Below are 22,354 nucleotides of genomic sequence, written 5' to 3'. Positions count from 1 at the left end.
CAAGACAATGCAAGAAGACAATCCTTACAAAGAAGAAAGGTCACAGCTACAAGACAATCTGCACTAGTAAAGAAAAGTCAAATCTGTTAGATATATCGTCTGCCAGAAGAGAAGACTACACTTAGTGAAGAAATTCATTGTCTATCTCAAAGCTGACCAATGAAGACAATGTTTAGAGAAAGAGCGCTATGTTCAAATTGAAGATATCTCTCTGACATTTTTTAGGAGAAAGTCAAGTTCAAAGAATCACGTGATACTCTACGAAACACATTGATCAAGGAAACAAGTACAATGTTGTCAAAATCAAGTTTCATCTTTCTCTCACTAAAGGACTGGAACGATGCTGCACATGCTACCAACCGACTGATAAGATAAATTTTGTAGCAGCATGTCTCAGCCAAATGACATATTGCATTTAATACATCTGACGAGAATATTTTGATCCGACGGATATAACTCAAAGTGCTCTACACGCTCCAACAACTATCAACAAACCCTAAAAGCACTTGAAGAATAAAAGGAGGACTTGAATATTTTCAGAAGTAAGAAATTGAGTTTCAACGTCGATCAACTTTCATCTGAATCAAAAATCTTCATCTAGCAAGAAAGAAAGAAAAGTCCCCACATCGTCTGAGAGTAATACCTAAGAGTCAAATCCTTATACACAAACCTCTCTAGATCTATAACTCAAAGTACACAACAAAGTCAAATCTTATCAAACACTTTGTAGTTCTTGTGCTTAGCATTTTCTACTATCCCTCTTGTGAGAAGAGAACATTGTAGAGTCAAACGATCCTGAAAAAGATCTCAGGAGAAGTCCTAAACAATACTTTGTAAAGGAGGAGTCCTTAGAATACTTGGTTGAAAGAAGTCATGTTTAACACTTGGTTAGGAGAAGTCATGTAAAACACTTGGTTGGAAGAAATCTTGTCTAATACTTGGTGTAGGAGAAGTCTTTGATACTTGTTTAGTGAAATCTTAGTTAAGTCAAGGACTGGACGTAGCCCTATTGTTTGTGGGTGAACTAGGATATATTGCTTGTGTTTTTATTGTTAATTATTTTACGCACTTATCTGCTGGACCTAACGATTGCGAAAATGGTTTGAAAACTTATAATCGTTTGAAAACTTAAGTTTTACAAGAACACAATTCAAACCCCTATTTCTTGTGTTGTATTATTGCATTTCATAAAGAACATAAACTTTATCATATCAATATAATATGATATGAGAGGATTAAAAAGTTATGAGAATCCTCTCTTATATGAGACGAAATTTACAACGAGTCACAAAAGCACCGTACATGATCAGTCACACCCCCACTTTTTGCCCAAAAATCAACAAACTAATTTCCTTCACTCAAAATATGTTTAAACCCTAAACAACCCACGACAAACATCACATAGAATTCATTAATCACTTTCCAAAGCCTATAATCCATCTTCTATAAAAGAAATGAAATATAATAAATAAGGGTTGTGAAGAAAAAGCAAGAAATGAAATATAATAAGAATATTAACTAGAGGTTTTGTTTTCATGTAAAATGTGATGGACGATGATCTTTTGTTTTTCTTTGCTTGTATCTATTTTGATGCCTTTGTTTGACTCTGAATTTTTGAGCAACCATGCTATATATTATAATATTTGATTTTGTTCTCCTATAGTATGGGCGTGTTGGAGTGCATTTTTAAAAGAGCGTGTTGCTAGCATTTCTCTCCTCTATTTTACTTAGAGTTGACTACGTACTCTAAAAATGAGAGATACACTTTAGAGGGTATAATAAGTGTACATTTAAATTTCCGTTGAACTCAACATGAATTAACGTTGAAGGCAACGTGTCAAAATTTTACTTCTCCAATCCATATTAACTTCAACGAGACAAATTACAGTTTCTCAATTAATGCATTGAGATGTATGAAATCCCGTAGAGATAAGCTCTAATACAAAATCAAGCATGCACTTATCACATGCTTTCCCCTATAAAGTGACGAGACAAATCTATTTTCTTGATGTTAGTGCTATTTGACCATCACATTGACTTTAATATGATCATTAATGTCAAAAAAACTCATGCCTTCTTTTATTGAATAGTCAGTCAAATTTTTAATAGATTTTTGACTTTTTATACATTCATAGTCAACTGTATTTCCATTGTACATTTTCATTTTATTTTAATTTTTATATGTATTATGACATGTTTTGCCTTATAATGTGACGAGATAAATCTATTTTCTTGATGTTAGTGCTATTTGACCATCATATTGGCTTTAATGTGATCATAAATGCTAAAAAAAAAAACTCATGTTTTCTTCTATTGAATGATCCGTCAAATTTTTAATAGGTTTTTGACTTTTGATACATTCATAGTCAACTTTATTTTCATTATACTTTTCATTTTATTTTAATTTTTATTCTATCAAATATGTATTATGAGTGTATTTGAGAAAGTAGTTTATTAAACGCATAAGCGTCTAATTTGATAAATTTATTGAAATAAGGAAAAGATAAGTTATATATAAACATAACTTTTTTCATAAGCTAATCTGGACAATATATGAAAATAAGATGAAAATAGCTTATAGGTAGATTATAAACTATTTATATAAGCTCGCACAAAATAATTACATAAATATTTATTAAATAAGTTTAAATAAATATTTCCAAGGTTTGCATATCCAATATTTCTCTTTTCAATTGTGGTGTGAATAAACCATCCTTTTTAAAATATTGATATAAAGACCGACCCAAAAGATTCAAAGAAGAGCACAAGTCAAAACAAAAAGTATTTCACCCAATAAAATAAAATATAATTGGAAAACCGAAGGTTCATAGAAGGCCAGGCTTCTTAGAATTTGTAAGACGCAGCGAAGGATGAGTCAAAACAAGAGAGAGAAAAAGACAAACCCAAATAGTACACAATATTATCAACAATTTTTTTTTGACGGGCACAATAATACAATATTATCAACAATTAATATCATAAGTCCTGACATATTTTCATTTTAGAGAATTACAGCCAACACCCATTTTACTATTCTCTTTTAAACACTCTCTCATCTCTCATTAGTTAAATAAAATAATAAAATAATTAATGAAATTCGTGAGAGTTCACAAATTTAAATATAATCCCTCCCTCCGTCTTTATATATCTGTCACATATATCGTATATAACTGACACTTATTTCATATATGTATTACAAAGCAATATTATTTTATTTTTTATTTTTTGTGTATTTCATATAAATTTCAACTATTTTTTTTGAACATGATATAAATTTCAACTAATCGATAAGAAAATGTCGTTGTTATCTTTTTGTTTGAATAACCTAATTCCATTATATGGTATCCTAATTGAATTTAGCATTTAGGAGAAGAGTCTGTTGTTCATACGTTTCATCCATCCTGAGTATCCCAAAACCAACAGAAAAATTATACCTCCTCTCTCTCACACACCACATCGCACTCCTCACCCGCCCCCTTCTTCACAAACAACAAAAACAAAACCCTATTTTTCTATTCATTCATTCCCTCACTCTTTCTCTCTTCTTCATCATAATCACAAACCAACCCCATTCATAATCATCACTCTTCTTCTTCCTCTTCTCACTCTGAAAGAAACGCACGCACACATTTTCTGTTCTTAATTCATTCACAATACCAATACCTACAACACAACCTGTGGCGGTTATCGAAACGGTTGCGTTTCCCCATCAAACACCGCCCTTTAACTCTTACTCTATTAGGGTTATTATTCTCTTTCCTTTCTCACTTAATTTCCCTTTCGTTTTCCAATTTCCCTAATTCTTCCTTTCTCTATAACCCTAGCTTCTTCCTCTTCAACCTGTGTGTGTGTCTTCTAGGGTTTCCGCTTTCCTCAACGCCGCTCCTCACTCTCCCTTTGTGTGTTCAAACTGTTTCGATACGACTCTTCTACCATTGTTTCCGTTTTTCTGTTTGTTTTTCATTTCTGTGCGGTGATCGATTTTGTTGTTTTTCGATGTTTTTGCATCAATGATGGTGTCTCTTTGAGTTTTCTAGTGTCTCGTGCGAGTCCATCTTTTTGTTTGAAGATGGAGGCGTAGTGAAGCTTTCTCATTTCACCGCATTGTCTTGGGTTTCACGTCAAGGGGTTCGTTGAAGGGCCCATTTCAGTTCAGCATTGTTGGAACCGGTGCGGCTTTGAATCTGGGTCTGATTTTTTAGTGAGATAGGGGATTGTAGCAACTGTGAGGATACTGATTTGTGGATTAACCTGATTTCTGGGTGGAATATTTCCCGTTTGCATCGGGGAAAGTTTTGTGTTTGGGGAGGTTAATCTTGATTAGTTTCAGTGTATGTAGAGCGAAGAAAGATGGAGGGTGTGAAATAGAGTCAGTGGTATTGTGTGTACAGGTGTTAGAGTGGTGTTCTAGGGATACGGTTGGTGGAGAAGGTGCATGTGCTTTTTTTTGTATTCAGTAATTCTTATCATGTTCAGTGTTCGTTATGGAAAAAAGTGAGCCTGCATTAGTTCCGCAATGGTTGAGAAGTGCTGGAAGTGTTGCTGGGGCTGCCAGTTCAGCCCACCATTTTGCAACTCCATCTACTCACACAGGTAATTTCAATGTCCTGAATTGTCTACATATTTTTAATGCTTTATTTTAATTGGGGTTGTCAATAGCCGCGTTATAGCGCCTAAAGTGCTGTAGCAGTTGAGTATGGCGGAAATAGCGGAGAAAATAGCGGCAGCCGTTATATTGTGAAAATGATAACAAACCAACAACTGCCCGCAGAAATTTAATGTTAGGGCTTTTTTGGGGAGTATTTAAGGGCATTTTTGGGAGTATTTTAGGGTTTTTGTGGTAGTAGTGAAAGTGATAAAGTCAGAAAGAGGAAGACTTGGATCTAAAAGAGGATTGATTGTTCCTATTTAGAAAACTTTTATTTGACATGTTTTTAGCCTGTTCGATTTTAGTATTTGAGGCTTAAACTTCTTGGTTATCTTGACTTTTATTGGCACTTGTATGCTTTGTTTAAGACACCTTTGATTCTGCATCGTTAATTTCGAGTGCCATGAATTTTGAGCATTTCTATATGTATATAGTTAACTTATAAATTCTATAACAAATTTGCAGCGGCCATTGTGCTTTGCGCTATACCGCTATAACATTTTTGGGGGTGGGGCCCTATACCGCTATAGCATTTCTTTACTGCCATAGCATTTTTGGGTCGGCCGCTACGCGCCGCCATCCAGGATTGATAAGACTGATTTTAATTAATTCATATTATGTTGCATTTTTCTTAAAATAACGTCTCATTCCTTTGTTTGTTCATTCATATATAGAATTAGGTTTTTGGAAATTTTAAGCTTATTTGACAGGATTATCTCCATAAAAAAGGTATTATTAATTAATAACTCTTAACATTGTTGTGTAGATGCTCCTTATGTAGCCCGCCAGACAAGGAATAGATCTTCTAAGACCTCTAATGATTATGATAGCCCTCGTTCTGTGTTTCTTGAACGTACATTTTCATCAACTTCTCGGAGGAGTTCCACCAACGGCTCTGCCAAGCATGCCTATAGTAGTTTCAATAGAAGTCATCGTGATAGGGACCGTGATAGAGAGAAAGATAGATCCAATTATGTAGACCACTGGGATCGTGACTGTTCTGAACCATTTGCTGATCTCTTTTCTGGAAGGATAGAGAGGGATACTCTTCGGCGATCTCATTCAATGGTATCCAGGAGACAAAATGAGATTTTGACCCCCAGAGTTGCAGTAGATACTAAATCCGGTGGCAACGGCAATCAGAACAATGGCAATGATCTACATTCTCGGGGTAGTATTGGTAGTAGCATCCAGAAAGCTGTTTTTGATAAGGATTTTCCATCACTTGGAGCTGAAGAGAGGCAGGGTATAACTGAAATTGGGAGAGTTACATCTCCTGGTTTGGGTGCTACTGCTAGTCAAACTCTTCCTGTTAGCAGTTCAGCTTTGATTGGTGGGGAGGGATGGACATCTGCACTAGCTGAGGTACCTCCTATAATTGGAAACAATACTACTGGATCTCTAAATTTGCAACAAACTGCTAGTCCAACTTCTGGGTCTGTACTTTCAAGCACATCAGCTGGTCTTAACATGGCTGAAGCTTTAGTACAGACTCCATCTCGAGCACGCTCTACTCCTGAGGTATTGGAGTTTGTTGTCTATCACTATTTCCTTCATTCTTATAATTATGATGATTTTATTTATTTTAATGACCACTTAATAATGGCTTATTTGAATGTAGGTGTCGGTCCAAACCCAAAGGCTTGAGGAAATGGCTATCAAGCAGTCAAGACAGTTGATTCCAGTAACGCCATCAATGCCTAAGGCTCTGGTAAGAAAATTGACTCTTATAGGTAGCATATTGCAAAACTTGGTCTTCTATAGATTTACCAGGACATTTTGGTCCCTTAATTTGATGTTGAATTTGTCTTTGATCTGTTCCTTTTCATTATGACTGGATGTTATTTAGTAGTAGAAAAACTCTTGAAATTTGACAATTTTGGAATAAATGACAACCTGGAAAGCTTTAGTGTGATGGGATTCTATGGAGGACATTAGACTTGGAAAGAGAGAAATGTCAAAGAATTAGACAAGAGAAAAGTTCCTACCTAGTTTTGTTTTGTGTTTTTATCATTTCCTGATAATCAGAATTGGTCATGAATTAGTGCATTATTATAGATCAGTTTCTTGTGATCTTTTGTTGATTTATTCTATTGTTGTTAGCCTAATATTACTATGAGGTGATTTTCTATTATAGTTTTTACTTCCTTTTTCTGCATGAAATATATGATGTGACTTTTACTTGCATGCTGTGTTCAGCTGTTTTTCATTATATTCTCTGTAAAGGAGCAAGAGGAACATGAAACAGAAGTTTTATACTATTGTTGTGCTAAACTAAGTTTACTATCTGGAGGAACTGATTGGATGTAAGGATAGAATAAATATATCACTTTTACATATCTGTCTTCTTAATCATTGTTATCAGTATTTATTTTTACCAGGCATATATAATGGTATGTGGAAATGTAATCAACTTGTCTATATGGTTCAAAAGTTTGTTTCTTGTTATTTGATTGCAAGTTCTTACTCAATGCATAAATTTATGACTACAGAGTGGTATATATGGTAGACACAAATTGTGTATTGGTCATTACTCTCTCTCAGCTGCCATTCACCTCTATAAACAGCACGCACTTGGTGTTTTGGCTTCCCTTTTTGCTTTTTATTAAATTGCTTCATGAAACTGTTAAGTCTCTATCCCAACCCTAATGATGCCTGGTAGCAATTTCAGTTCTTAAGATTAAAAGGATAAGTAATTCATTAGCGTTAATGATTTTGAAATTTTTGTCGCAATTATCCCACCTTATTTTAGTATTTTTGTTGTAGTCTGAATTTCAATCATGGAGCAGCTCACTTGTATCACCTGGATATTCTTGCATTCAAGTTACGCAGAATTAGCATAAAGTTATGCATAATTAGTTTATGAGTAGTAGTTAATTTTATAAAATACTACATGATAGTACTTCACCTATTTTGCTTCACACATTATCTGATAGCTTGACATTGGTTTTCGCATGCTCACTCCAGCTCGGGGGCACTTATGATGGTTTGTGAATATCTGTATTCTAGAAAACTTTGATTTTGTGAAGCACAATTAATTTGGTTTTACGAAATGTGGTGTACATTTATCAGTTTGAATGTTCAACACTTGAAATTGACTTTGCTGGTATACTGCTGTGTTTGCATCTATTGAAAATAAAAATATGTGGAGGCTGCTTGATTTGGATAATGTAAATGATACTTCTCCTTTTAATCTTAATCTTTCACATATCAAAGTTGAATAACATGTTTTTTTTTTACATCAATAATTCTGAAATTTGTTATTTTCTATCATCTTGTATGTTTATGTCTTGTATTTGATAAGTGATAGGTTTTCTCTTAAATACTTGGTGATTTCTGATAGTTTTCTTCTCAGGTTAATAATTCTTCTGAGAAATCAAAGCCCAAGGCAACTGCCAGAAATGCTGAGATGAATATGGCTGCCAAGAGTGTGCTTCAGCAACCCTCTGCACTGCACATAGCTAATCATTCCGTCCGTAGTGGAAATGCCAAAGGCGATGCTCCAAAGACATCTGGAAAGTTCACTGATCTTAAATCAGTGGTTTGGGAAAATGGTGTTTCACCTACAGCCAAAGATGCTTTGAGTCCAACAAATTATTCTAACAGCAAACCTTCAAATCATATTCCTGTTGCTTCAGCAGCTGCTTCTGCGCCTTTAAGGAACCCCAATAATCTTAAATCCCCTACAGAGCGGAAACCAGCTTCTTTGGATCTGAAATTAGGTTCTTCTATGGATAAGAAACCTTCTATTTCTCAAGTGCAGAGCCGGAATGCTTTCTTCAATCTCATTAAAAAGAAAACTCTCATGAACTCCTCAGTTCTTCCAGAATCTAGCCCAGCTGTTTCATCTCCCTTGATGGACAAACCTGGTGAAGTAAATATAGAACCAGTTGCCCCCCTTGCAAATCCTCAAGATCTTGGAAACAGTGCTGAAGTGACTAGCAATGGTAATGCATGTTTAGAGGTTCACACACTTCCTGATAATGAGAATGATACAATTCCTGATGAGGAAGAGGCTGCATTCCTTCGTTCTCTTGGCTGGGAGGAGGATTCTGGTGAGGATGGCGGCCTTACAGAAGAGGAGATAAATGCCTTCTATCAGGAGGTGAGCATCTAACATCCTGATTCAGTTTCTGTTAGTTGAATATCATTATGAATTTCGATTTCTTAAAATCTTTATGTGTGGGCTGAATATATTAGGTGATTTTTACCTATTGAACTTAGAAAGCCTTTCTTCATTGAATTAAATGGGTTCAAAACTGTCTCCTTGTCGGGCAAGCTTTTGTTTGGTTTGTAATAATACAATAGTACCAAAGTACATGCTTTAGTGAGGCATTTTGAAGCAACTTGATGTGAGTTGCGTGGCTCTGGGTAAATTGGTGTTGTCAATTCCTGTTAGCAAAAAGGTTTGCTTATTCTTTGTTGAATTTTTGTTTTGCAGTGCATGAAGCTGGGCACAACTACATTAAAGCTATGTCAGGGAATGCAGCCAAAGTTGTCCACATTTTTTGAATCTTATGCCACTAACTTGCATGGAGCTCCTGCTGAAACGAGTTCTTCTGACTCCGGATCTGAAGCGTGATTTTCAGTTGTATCATCGATAGATCCAAGTTACATATTTTTTTTATGGCAGATGGCTAGTAACATTTTCCCCTTGTTTTTAAAGAAGGCTGGTGATTTTGGAGTGAAAGAGGGTGGGTTTCTATTGGAACCCTGCATTTGCAAATATTGCAATAAGTTACAGGTGCCTACTTAGCAAGGGTTTTTTTTTTGTTTGGGGGTAAAATCTATAGGTTGGTTGGATAGAGCTAAGGTGTAGGGGCTATTTTGTCTGCAGAAATGGCATCTTTTGGGGGTATTTTGATACATTTTTCTTTCAAGAGGGTTTGATTCTAAATGATAAAGTTTATGGTTTTTTTTGTCAATTTTACATAAAAAAAGGGAAATTAGAAGTTTATTTCTAATGTTGGTGCGTGTTGATAAGTATTGTTCGATTTTTTTTTATTTTTTAATTAGACCTCATACAATAATTGTCATAACTCTACCGTATCTTAACTTTTTGAATTATGTATTCAAGAATCAAATTGTTTTGCTAGGATCGGCTAACTTTCTATTAAGTTGTCGCGGCACTGTCAAAAGGTGGTTGCTATTTACGCCACTCACATTGTAGTTAGCATCACACCACTGTTGAAATTTCAGTAATACATACAAATACTCAGTTTTTGATGTTTATATGCTTGAAAACTATTTTTCAATTGGGGACATAAAAATAAATACATTTTGGGGACATTTTTAAATGCAATAATATCGCATTTTAGAAACTGGTTTTTGGAACTTAGTAGAACTTTTGGAATAGTTAGGCCCCTTGGGGGGTGGGGTGGTTTGGTTTTAAATTTTATATTTTGAAATTATTTGAAATCAAAACTATAATTTAGATATATAAACTTAATTTTAGTTTGTTTTGGGTTTTCAATTTTAAAATGTTGTTAACTTTGTAAATTTACGATAGTCACTACTATTATAAAATATCCTTTGTCAACATTACCCACACCAGGTTTAGTATAGTTTGTAAAGTGGTAGAGGGTGATGACCATGGTAGAGCATGGCAATCATAGTGTCAAAGGTAACTGTTGGAATTCTATATTTTTATTTGTGAGTGGCAGGATGATGTTGCTTAAGTCTGTTTTAACTGCAATCTCGATGTATTATATGGTTGTTTTCAAGGCGCCTAAAGGTGTAGTTGATGAGTTTGAGAAGGTGATGCGATGTTTCCTTGGGGGGGGGGGGGGTAAAGAGGATGTCAAAAGACCGCATGGGTGGCTTGGGAGGATGTGTGCAAGGGTGTGAGGTTTGGTGGGTTAGGATTGGGTTTTTTGGGGTGGACAAATAAGGTTATGTTAGTTAAGTGGTTTTGGAGGTTTGGAAGGAAGAGCGGTGCGTTGTGGATGAATGTGATTTGTTCTAAATATAAAATGCAGATGGAGTTTATGATGGTGAACTTGGATGATGTGAGATTATCAAACTGTTCTACTTTTGTAGCAGATTTGTGTTCACCGCTGCACTAGTCCAACATAATTGTTGCAGATTTAAGAATGGTCTCGTGTGTCAAGTTGGTAGAGGGGAGGTGGTTCGGTTTTAGGGTGATGTATGGGTTGGGGATGCAGCTTGCAGGAGCAATTTCTGCGCATTTTTTGTATTTTCTTTGAATAAAATAACAACTGTGTCAGATGTGGGAAGAGTGGATATGAGCTATGAGGGGGTAACTTGACAACATAATTCTTAAAAATAAGTAGGAGCACGCCAACAATATCTTCTAGAGCTGCTAGATTGACAAATTTAAAGCTGTAACAAACTATCACATTCCTTAAAAAAAAAGTACTGAAAATAAAATTTGTTGCAACTTTAAAGTTACTATTATTTATAGAACGTAGATTATTGGTTCTCATTTTACAACACAATATTGGGTCAGGATGAGTTTGAACCTAAGCTATGCAAAACTACCCAAGTTCTCTCACAACTTTAATCCTATGAAAGCAAAGAAAACATTAAAATATGAATCCAAAATAAATAAATTACTTTTATTATATTAATAAGTGCTAAAACTAAAGGGTATTAGTTTTGGTCAGGGGTGGAGGCAGGAATTTATAATAGGGGGACTAGGATCTAAAAGAATACTCCCTCCGTCCCTAATTATAAGCTAAAGTTGAGACTTATGTTTTGTCACTAAATATAAGCTAAAGTTGTAAAAGCTAATATTTCTTTCCATATTTACCCTTGCATTTATTGGTAGTGGAGCACTATTCATAGTATAATAATTAAAAAGTTCTATCTTAAATAGGGGTAAACATGAAAAGTTATACATTTTTTTCAAAAACCAATGCATCAATTAAACCTTTATTAATAAACGTGATTTTTACAACTTTAGCTTATAATTAGTGACGGAGGGAGTATAATGTAAGAAAATTTCAAATTCTTATCAAAGAAAAAATTTGCCAAAAAAAACATAGATATTTTGGTGAACACAAAAAATTAGTTTGAGTGCAAGATATATTTTATATGAGCATAAGAAATATAAGATTAATTTGGGTGCAAGAGATACTAGTGGAACAAAATTGATTATAATAACACAATACGTGACTTTGATTATAACTTGGAAGTTCTTCATATATTTAATCTTTTTCTTAACATTAAAATAAACAATTAACACTAATAATTTCATCGAAAAACAGCAAATTAAAGCCATTACATAACAAGAAAGAAGCAATGAAAGCAAAAAACCCTTTATTGAAGGCTAAATCTTAAAGAGGATTTTTTACAAACACTTGATGTGCATACTTTTTTTCAAGTAAAACACAAGCACCACAAATTCAATATCATATAATCAGACCAATTAAGCAAAAAAAAAAAAAGTTGAACCAATAAATTCGAGTTTGAACTCATGAAAATTTGAATATCCATAAAAACTGATACATGAGAAAGTGAATAGCAAAAGAAAAAATAAAAAAGGTTCTAAATGTTGTACCCGTTAAGCAAAATTTCTTGTTCTTTCTCTTTGCTTTGTTTGAATTGTTTCTTCAATTAAACAATTAAGCAAAATCCCTTGTTCTTTCTCTTTGCTCTGTTTGAATTGTTTCTTCAATTAAACAAATTCAATTAGACAATGAATTTTCTACTCTTTAGCCTTTGCCTTGTCTTTTCCCTTTCTCTGTGCTTCTATTTCCTTAACCACGACTTTTGTTTCCTTGTTTTTAAATGGTAGTTTTCCTCGTTCTTTTTAAATTGTACAAGTGGGACCCACATGTGTTATTAAAAGAGAAAAAAGAAGAAGAGGTGCTGCCCCGTGCTGTAAATTCTAATTGTAAACGTATAAAAATTAAAAAAAAGAAGAGGTGCCGTGCTGCCCGCTCACGTGTTGTGTCTAGGCCAAGGGGTGACTAACAGACTAAGTACTATGACTCAAAAAAATTCTCTTTGGAAATGTTAAGAAGCCAGGGGTGACTAAGCAGGGGGAAGTCACCCCTGTGCTTCCGCCCCTGGTTTTGGTACCATCCTCAAACATTTTCACCACTCATATTTTCGACACTTATGTTTGCGGGAAGAATTACATACTGCATTTAAGATTATGAAATTCAAACCAGACCTTCCACAATCATGCTTTACAAAATGAGTGATGGTACTCCCTCCGTTCCTTTTTAAGTGTCGTTTTAAAACAAATTTTTTTGTTCCTATTTAACTGTCGTTTTGATGTTTTAGTTTCCATTTTGTCAATTATACCCTTACTTTTTCAATAACTCCACTTTACATTTCCCATAAAATTCTTCTTTCTTAATAACTATGAAGACCTTTATGACTTTATGATTGGTTGAGAGTTGTAGCTGGTTTAATGATATGAGAGAGTGAAAAAAAACTAACAATCCACTGTCTTGGTTGGAGACCTTTATGACTTCATGATTGAGATTTGAGAGGGTAGAATGAGAAAAACAACTCTAATAATCCACTATCTTGGTTGGAGAGTTGTATGCTAAAACGACACTTAAAAAGGAACGGAGGGAGTATAAGAATGTAGAAAGGTGGTGCCAAAATTAATGCTCAAACCTAAACCCTAAACCCTAAGGTTGGAGTAAATTAAAGGCCCATGTTTGTTACTGCAAAGTCTAATCCCTTATATCTCTCAAACTTGTTTCGATGATCAGTGAAGACATCAGAGAGTTAGTATTTTTTAGGTCATACATGTGTATGATTCAAAATAACATTTTTTGGGGTGATGAACTATAAATACATATTCAATCAGCATTTGTGTGCATTTAAAAGCCCATCAAGCTTTCAACAGCATCACCAGGAAGAAACCTCGAGCATTCATCAGAAGCATACTCAACATATTTTTTGGTCACTAATCATTTATTGCCTGGGTTTTCCAGGTTAACTGATTCTACATGTTAATGTTAGGAAACCATGAACCAAACAACCTATTTCAAATTAAAAATGTCCAAATCTAACCAGAAAGGTATCTGCATCAAAGCCAAAATCACAACTTGTTTTACCAAGTAACTTCAAAGAAACACCATAGTTTGCACCCCCATAGCAAGTATTTCCTTCAAAATTCCCAAATAAGACAATGCAAGGCTTATTTCCATGCATGACCATGCAACTTGTGTGATACTCTGAAAGCAAGAACTAATTATATGATGCTGCTTTGCACACAGGACTAGATTCTACTAATCAGTATCGATATACTTCAAGGGGCTCAAAAATGCGTTGTAGCAATTACGGTATCCAATATTTGCTTCTCAATTTCAGCTTCATCAACCCACATCGAACTTTGTCGACGCAATAATTCATTCTTCTCTGCCTTCTTCTCCTCGTGCATTTTGACTTTCCTCCTCCAGTATTCAAGTTTCTCTGCTCTTTCTTTTAACTGAATAACAAATAATGAGAAATCAACCAATGACGATCAGCTAAAGTTAGAATAGAATGTACTATAAAGAAAAACATGAAACAAACACTGCAAGCATGTGTTTCCTTAGAGTTTCTCTCAAACACAAGACAAGAAATTAATTCCAAAACTGTGACTTGAACTAGAGATTTGCAGTATAGACTACAAATGCATCAATCAACAGATAACTGCATTGCGAAGACCAGACAATTGAGTGTCTAGCTAGTTGGCGAAAAGGTTAATAATTGATATGATAATGATAGAAATTGGAAAAGAGTCAAAAGACTAATTTTACAATGAGAAACTTTTAATGTATATTTTTCATGCACTCTCTAACATGTGTTAAATCCCCCTCCCCTTGCAGATAAAGGAAATCAACAGCAATTTCAAAGAACAATGCATACCAACATATCAACAGACTCAAAATTACCAATAAAGTGGAAATATACTTTTTTCTATATCATATTTTCAATAAAACATGCTCGGATTATCAATATACTTTCCATCTCAACTTCTCACATTCTTCAATGGCATGCATAATTGAATAGTGCAATGTTATTGGAGAAGGACAAGGTTACACCATGCAATCAGCAGTACACAACAGTAGACAATAAATAGATTTTATTCAACAAACCAAACAAACACAAGAGCACCAATGCCTCCCCATGCTAGACAAATTTTCAATGAAACAAGCTGGGATTCAAATAACAAAAATCAGATTCTTCATTTAAGGGGAAAAGGAGAAGAAAAAAAAAATTTACTTCACACTTCATAAAAAAACAGGGGGGAAGAAAGAAAGAAAAAACATACAAGGGTTTCTCGAAATTGTTGCTGTTCAATGTTGCGTTGCTGGGCTCTGATCTCAGCCTCCTGAGCCTTGAGCCTCTTGCGCTCTTCGGTGGCGACTCTGAGGGCTTCCCTGCGAGCCTCATCCTTGCGCTGCTTCTCAAGGCGCATCAGCTCCATCTCTTCGATGTACTCCTTCCGAAGCTCCTTCACCTGCTTCGCGTAGTCCCTGCGAAGCTGAGCAAGCTTGGCCTCAGCCTCCTTGGGGTCCTTCGGTGCCTCCCAGCTACCCAGGAACGAGGTTGGTGGGAGGAACTTGTGGTTGTCACGATGATTGTTGTGGTGTGCAGATTTGGCAGTGGTGGCAAATGAGCGCAAGGATGAACGGAAAAAGGTCGACATTACTGAACTGATTCACAACAGCACCAGAAAAACCAAATAGGTGATGACTAAAAAGTAAAACACAAGACAGGAATTTTATAAAGACTAGGACAATATTGAATAAAATAAACTATAAAAAATTGAATAAATGTTACAAATTGTCAGTTTATCCGTTTAGGAATATAAGAAGCTTATTTTAGTACGTGAGATAAGGAATTTAAAACAAGCTGAAGGTTGAAGTCAGCATGTATACCAATTCTTTAGTGGCCCTTTAAAGCACGGAGCTAAATCTAATATTTTGGCTATTAACACTTTAAAGTCGATAACAATGCAGCATTAACAACGCAGTCGACAATGTGAAACCAAAAAAACAAAACTGCAACATTGAAAACTTCATTCTAACAATAACATGTAATGAACAAAGGCCACCACTCCAACTGGATAACTTAATAAAATGTTTTCAGCAAAGCTGAGTCAAAATTGGCTAGGTGGAAAATGGAATCCAAGCCTGGACAACTTGAAAATTTGATTTGACTCATAAGATTGATTGCATAAAGCAACTTTACATTCTCAATCCTAACTAGTTTGATTCCATGGAAAAAGCTAATACAATTACAGAGCAGTTCAAAGGAACAAAACCGAGGAGGAGCTTATTTGTATTACTATCAAATATCATCGTATATCATACGCACCCATAAAAGACATCACTAGAGGACGCAATTAAGCTTATGAAAGTAACTAAACATGAGAAGAATTTAAAACTTTTCGCATCATGTTGGTACCAGTAGCAGTGTAACTAGACTTACAATTTAGGCTTTATATTATCATTTTTCTTTCCTCTAGCTAGCTGCTACCGAAAGAATAAAACCAATTCCGACTTCCTAATAATTCTCATAATATTAATAACAATACTAAATCTAAAACTAATATATCTAACATTCCTATGTTACAGTGGCTTCAGTTAAGCCTACAGCCATGTCAATGAACACTCAAACTGAAACAGGCATTTCATCAAACAGCTAATATGCATCAGTGATCAGTCCAATACACCAGAAAAAATAGAAGCTTTGAATGTTACAGAGTAAAATAGCATAAAAAGAAAACTTCTCATAGCATAAAATGTAGATGGGTCCGGTAAATCAATGCCGCAAATAAAAATCAAGCAAAGAGATTCATTTTGTGATTTACCTTGTGCGAAAGATTGATGCAAATAGAGAGACCCAAAATGGAGATGAAGTCTGCGGCCGTGAAACTCCGGTGTGGCTTCCGATCAAACAGGCGACGGCGCGGAGGGGTGCGACTGAGAGGCCGAGAGAGGGAGGGTCAGTGCATTGATTCAATTGAGGGAGAGAATGGGAAGAAAAGGTAAAGTAAAGGTTGCACCTTGCAAATAGTTTTTATTTTATTATTTTTAGTTTCAAAATTACTTCAATGGTAATAAAAATATAAAAATGAATTTTTTTAAAATTTTTAGAAAAAATGATTTTTTTACGGTTATGATAATTAATATAAAACGTATTAATAAATTTAAATAGTTTTTAAAAAATCATCAAAATAATAAAATATTTCATAAACCCTCTAATTTTAGTAAAAATGGTCATAAGAAAACATTTATGAGATCAACAAGGTCTAGCACAACTAATAGATAGTTGAGTTCTTATGACATCTAATATAGGGTTCGATCTTTAGGCGATACGTATGGAGAATGATGTTGGGTGAAATCTACTCATTTAGTGTGATATTCGAGTCTTGATGAGATTATAGGCTCATGATTGTTGGTTGTGGGATACTTGAGAAATAAAAAAGAAAAAAACATTGATGTCCTTCCTATTTTAGAGCTCGGTGGTTGTATGACGAACAGAGACAGAGACGGAGACGATGATAATGGATTTGACGGAAATTTAAGGGTAAAATCCTTTTAATGATGCACGAATCTACGATAGCCAAGGGCTATAGAGTTTCATAGTTTGATTCACGAATACCTCAATCACTGTAAACTATTTAGTTGTATAACATGCACTTTTCCAAGTGTTGCATATGATGATCTAGTATGAAAACGCTTTCTTATTTCATTATATTAAAGTTTTGTGTCTATCTTTCTTCACATGTACTCCTTCCGTCTCATATTATAAGTCACATTTTATCAAAAAAAAATTGTCCCAAAATATAAGTCACTCTCCAATATTTATGAAGCATTAATTACCTTTTTTCCATATACATTTGACCTCATAGTGTGATTTTAAAAAGTTTTTAAGTTGGAGAGAGAAATTGTGGGTAAGAAAAGTCAATAAAACAAATTTATTGCTAGCAACTACTTTTCATAATTCAAGAGAATTAGTTAATGAGACCCTTAAAATATTTATAAAAAAAATAAACATAATATTTTACGGCCTAACATTATTATGCCATATTAGATGATCCAAATCGGCAGCCATGTACACGACTCGCCAGGTACATCCTCAGGCAGCTACAGTCATATCTTTCAATTTTACTTCTTCTTGTGTTTTTACTTGACTTGATTCATTCCATAGTTTGACAGCAGCCACGTAATAAAGAAAATGCTACAGCTACGCGCCTCAGATTTGTAACATTTGGTAAACACATATATGATTAATTATGAGACTAACTCTTTCCTACAACTACTTCAACCATGCAAAAACGCCAAAATTAATAATTCATATAAATCACACACAACACCTATATAACACTTTTGACCTTTCAAACTTGTCACAGGAGAAGGGGTCGACATATCCCACTTGACACCAAGGTGACCTTTCATAGTCCCCATCTCACTAATGAGCCTTTCTTTTAGTTTATAAACATGCATGTATCTTTTCTGAGATACTTGCACATTCTATTAGAGTTAGCATACACAAAACTCGAATTTCAATGAAATTAAACATAAATCAACCACTAATAACTTGAACCAATGACTAATATTGAGTATTTTCTGAGAGAGTTGACAAATTTGTAAAATAAATTAAACTTGAGTTTCCTAGTCTTTAGGGTAAAGAAGGAAGCATCCAAGAGATACCATGGTTTAGGCTAATTCTAAACAAAGAATGAGTTTTCGCAGTCATATTTATTCCACTGGGGACTGTTTCATTAATAAGAGACCCAGGCAAAAATTAACACATTGAATCAAGTCAAATTTGAAATCTTATCTTGTAAGCTAAAGTAGTTCTCTTATAAAAGACTCTCCCAACATAAACTCATTCATTGCCTATTTGCCTTCTTGGGGATACATAAACAACACATCTTTTTGCTTGCAACTTCTATTCAGAACCTGAGGTGCCATACACAGAAGCAGGATATAATTGAATTGGAAACATGGGTCTGCTCGGAAAAAGCTTCACTTCCAAATTCAGAAGCATCACAACTCTTGCTATTTCAAGGATTGCCATCTTGATGAACCAGCATAAGGCTCGAGCCTCACATGCTAGATCTGATGTTGCTCAATTCTTGAACCTCGGTTACCAGGATCGTGCTCTTCTTCGTGTAAAGCTCCAACCCTTCTCTTCTGACAACAACTTATTTTTTCTCAGAATCAATTCGGAATTTCAGAAGCTACTCAAAGAAGTTTATCCCAAACATGCTATATCTTTTTCTCTCTTTCACAAGCAAACATTGAATATATCCTTTGTTTATTAACAGGTGGAGCAATGGATAGCAGAGCAAAACATGTTGGATGCATTTGGCATGATAGCAAGCTATTGCCACTTCCTCAGAGAAAGAGCTGAAGTACTTGAAAATAACAGGTCAGTTCTCTTTGAGTGCATCTTGCAACATCCTAAATTATAGCGTGGTTAGTTTGGCAGCGGACAGCCGGACACACAATTTAAAGCACAATAACTCCAGAAGCTGCACTTTGTAGCTTCTCCTTGTAGGGTTTCCCAACTGCAGAACTAAACATGCTACTCATTTAGGATGGATTGTTCATGCCTTTTACTATCCTACTTTACTTATTTAGATATTTGAAAACCATGTTTACATAGGGAGTGCCCTTTTGAGCTCAAGGAAGCAACATCAAGCCTTATCTTTGCATCCTCAAGGTGTGGAGAATTTCCAGAGCTGCACAAGATACGAGAGATTTTGACATCAAAATTTGGGAAAGCATTTGCTGATCATGCTGTTGAGTTGCGCAAGAATAATGGAGTTAACTCTAAGGTAATGATTAGACTATGATCACGGTACTTTCATATGACATTGTCCGTCATGTGAAATTATGAGTCTGTCTCTCTCTTCAAAAGTATTAAATAGATGAGACTTTCTGAACATTTATCAAAAGAGAAATAAACACAATATTTCACTAGACATTGTCATGTGACATGAGAAATTATGAGACCTCATTTCAAGAGAATGATCCTATTATTCTGATAACTTTTCAATGGCTTATCTAGATCATACAAAAACTTTCACCAAGACGTCTAGACATGGAAATCAAAATGAAAGCGCTGAAGGAAATTGCTACAGAAATTGGAGTCACCTTGCATTTGGAGCAGAGCCCTTCACAAATAAGTGTGGTAAGAAAATTATGTTCCAACGCTATTTCTTAGTACCACTTCATCTTTTCACATTAATGTATCAAAACACAAAACACTTCGCTTTCAACTCACTTTTATCTTTATCAATTTTACCAAAATCAATTCTGACAAGTCCTATCCATATATGCACTATATTGTACTGCTCGAGTGTTTAAAATCAGGATTGATTGTGACATTTTATAGTGATACATGTTCTTTTCTACTACTGCAGGACAAATTAGAAGTTGAACGGAGACAAGATGAAGTGGGAACCAGTAAATGGAGCAGTGTTGATGATCCTAAACATGAAGCAAACATCCAACATGATCCTGAAAATTTAATCCAGGATAAGGATTTATCTGACAGAGTTGCATCCGGCAAGGTGCATGTGCATCCCAAGGGATGCTGTAGTTCTAAGCAAGAGGATGTAGTCATTTCCAAAAGCAGCCGTGGTATTGATCTTAAACATTTGGAATGGACAGAAATTAAAAAACAACTTGCATTATGGCAAGAAGAATCTCATTTAGAGTTAGTTTCCAAGGAACACTTGGAGCAAGATACAAATAGAGAGAGCATCATATGATAGCAAAACAGATAGCATCATGAACATGTGGATTGGAAGATGATGTCAATGAGAACCAAATGAGCACAAAGACAAACAAAAAGGAATGTACATTGTAGACAGTTCCAATTAATAAAAAAAATCCCTTTCCTATGGTTTCTTTAGATGTTAAAGAAGGTGAAACATCAAATAATTTGTTTATTAACACTTGAAATTGTAAAAAGAAAAAAAGAAATTTTTTTTTTGAAATTTAAGTACAAGAATATGTAAATGAAAAACAATCCAGATCCGAATGGTGATTTTAGAAAGGGAACATGTTGATTATAGTAGGACGAAAAAGCAATGCTCAAGGGTAAGCCATTACTCATTTGTCTGAACTTTACATTCCATGGTAGATTTCATGTTTACTCCAATAATGGTGGAAATCAGGAGAACCAGTGATCAATCACAAACCAAGACTATGGTTGCTAGAAAAAGAGATAATCAAAATTGGAAATATTAAAAATAATTATTGTTAGACACACTCAATTAGTGAGAGTTGGTTAATTAGTGTGTGGGTTCGTGAGTGAGGCATGTTGCCTATAAATAGAGAGTTTAGGGGGAGTATTGTTATCTTTTGGATCATTTGGGGTTTGGGACCTAGGGAGACTGAGTCTCTCCAATTACTCAGCAACATGGTTCTTTTCTACATTCAATATTTCCAAGAGTCTCTCCAATTACTCAGCAACATTGTTCTTTTCTACATTCAATATATCTAGTTCCTAACAAGTATAAACTAACGATCATATTGAAAATGTAGCCAGTGCTTTCTGTAACACTGCTCAGTGCTTATATAAAATATGCTGATAAGAAAGTGCTTGATATGAAAGTCGATAATTTATGCATCAAGGAAAGATGAGCAAGATCACAGCTTGACATCTCAGTTACAATTCTAAATGGAAAGATAATGAATGCATTTGACAAAAATTGTTCTAAAGCTTAAGCTTCACTAGAGTGCAAAAGAGATTTGGTAAATTCTGTGGTACCCATAAATTTTTTTGGGTGTGATACCCACATTAAGTTATTTAATAGATTATTACTATGTTGTTTAATGTAAATTTTATATTTTCAAATTTTATTTTACTTTTCAATTAAAATCATTCCAAAAAATTCATTTTTTAATGAAAAATTGACAAGTAATGAAGACGAACGATGGTAGTGGCGATGCCCGTCAAATTACCATATTTGACGGAAGAACAAAGGTTAAAAAAACACAACAAACAAATTTCACGTCTCTGACAATGGAATACTATATTACTACGATATAATAAAATCGAACTTTTAACAAATATGTAAGTTTTTACAACTAATTTAACTCATTTTGGGTACCACGCCTTGAATCGACTCAAGGTACCACAACAATCACCTTTTTTTGGATTGGTTAAACACATGAATAAAGGTGGTAAGTTCTGATCACAATATCTCATGATTCATGTTGTTGAATAAACTTTCCCAAACATGATGCAATAAAGCATAGTGCAGGTTGAACACTGAATATCCAGATTTCCCAATCACAATATGGTTAGTAAAAGACAAACTCAGCATGTAATAAGACAGTAACTAAACTTCAGAACATACTCCTGACTCTTGAGAGTCTTTCTGATTGTCTTGTGATAACGCATTACAAGGTTCACTTCATTCTTAAGATCAACAATCGATTCTCTTGCTTAGAAGCTACAAGGAGTTGCTTCTCAAAATAAGAGTTGTTCCTGTCAAAAAGTGTAAGAAGATTGATTTTCCAAACATGATGCAAATGTTTCTAGATATTTCAAATCTGCATTAGTATATCCTCTGAATGCTACTGAGTAGTGAGTACTACATACTGATTACCATACATTTGCATCTTATGGTCTTCAAAGAGTGACCAGAGTATATATAAGTTATTATAAGAACCAAAAGGTTAATAGTTATGCCACCAAGCACTGACAAAAACCCCAAGAGGTTGTAACCAATCTTCCCTAACTTAAAAATTTCAGTGACAA

General features: G+C 34.6%; 3 protein-coding genes across 3 annotated transcripts; 2 read left to right on the top strand and 1 right to left on the bottom strand.

Annotated features, from left to right (window-relative positions):
• Nucleotides 1–3,381: 3,381 nt before the first annotated feature.
• Nucleotides 3,382–9,612, top strand: LOC130734871 (uncharacterized). The gene is made up of 5 exons (XM_057587209.1): nt 3,382–4,593; nt 5,415–6,169; nt 6,270–6,359; nt 8,004–8,753; nt 9,090–9,612. Exons 1-5 carry the CDS (start codon nt 4,485–4,487, stop codon nt 9,228–9,230), a joined length of 1,845 nt encoding a protein of 614 aa, XP_057443192.1. The 5' UTR covers nt 3,382–4,484; the 3' UTR covers nt 9,231–9,612.
• A 3,874-nt stretch (nt 9,613–13,486) lies between these two features.
• LOC130734824 (uncharacterized) lies at nt 13,487–16,641 on the bottom strand. Its single transcript, XM_057587206.1, has 3 exons — nt 16,437–16,641; nt 14,892–15,276; nt 13,487–14,063 (listed from the first exon to the last, which is right to left on the bottom strand). Exons 2-3 carry the CDS (start codon nt 15,267–15,269, stop codon nt 13,893–13,895), a joined length of 549 nt encoding a protein of 182 aa, XP_057443189.1. The 5' UTR covers nt 15,270–15,276; nt 16,437–16,641; the 3' UTR covers nt 13,487–13,892.
• Nucleotides 16,642–18,421: 1,780 nt separating this feature from the next.
• On the top strand, nt 18,422–20,491 carry LOC130731949 (uncharacterized). Its single transcript, XM_057584106.1, has 5 exons — nt 18,422–18,746; nt 18,903–19,006; nt 19,244–19,415; nt 19,649–19,771; nt 20,004–20,491. Exons 1-5 carry the CDS (start codon nt 18,579–18,581, stop codon nt 20,352–20,354), a joined length of 918 nt encoding a protein of 305 aa, XP_057440089.1. The 5' UTR covers nt 18,422–18,578; the 3' UTR covers nt 20,355–20,491.
• The last annotated feature ends 1,863 nt before the right edge of the window (nt 20,492–22,354 follow it).

The sequence above is a fragment of the Lotus japonicus genome, chromosome 1 (genome assembly GCF_012489685.1).
Source record: "Lotus japonicus ecotype B-129 chromosome 1, LjGifu_v1.2".
Classification (NCBI taxonomy): domain Eukaryota; kingdom Viridiplantae; phylum Streptophyta; class Magnoliopsida; order Fabales; family Fabaceae; genus Lotus; species Lotus japonicus.
Note: the sequence above shows the minus strand (reverse complement) of the source record. Positions and strands in the feature narration are given on the sequence as shown.

What these genes read in the sequence shown, in the direction of transcription:
- LOC130731949 (XM_057584106.1), top strand. Translation starts at nt 18,579, where the DNA reads ATGGGTCTGCTCGGAAAAAGCTTCACTTCCAAATTCAGAAGCATCACA. An exon ending in ATAATGGAGTTAACTCTAAG is followed by an intron (nt 19,416 to 19,648) that starts GTAATGATTAGA and finishes TGGCTTATCTAG; the next exon opens with ATCATACAAAAACTTTCACC. An exon ending in GCCCTTCACAAATAAGTGTG is followed by an intron (nt 19,772 to 20,003) that starts GTAAGAAAATTA and finishes CTACTACTGCAG; the next exon opens with GACAAATTAGAAGTTGAACG.
- LOC130734871 (XM_057587209.1), top strand. Translation starts at nt 4,485, where the DNA reads ATGGAAAAAAGTGAGCCTGCATTAGTTCCGCAATGGTTGAGAAGTGCT. An exon ending in AACTCCATCTACTCACACAG is followed by an intron (nt 4,594 to 5,414) that starts GTAATTTCAATG and finishes ATTGTTGTGTAG; the next exon opens with ATGCTCCTTATGTAGCCCGC. An exon ending in TAAATGCCTTCTATCAGGAG is followed by an intron (nt 8,754 to 9,089) that starts GTGAGCATCTAA and finishes TTTGTTTTGCAG; the next exon opens with TGCATGAAGCTGGGCACAAC.
- LOC130734824 (XM_057587206.1), bottom strand. Translation starts at nt 15,269, where the DNA reads ATGTCGACCTTTTTCCGTTCATCCTTGCGCTCATTTGCCACCACTGCC. An exon ending in AACAATTTCGAGAAACCCTT is followed by an intron (nt 14,064 to 14,891) that starts GTATGTTTTTTC and finishes TTTGTTATTCAG; the next exon opens with TTAAAAGAAAGAGCAGAGAA.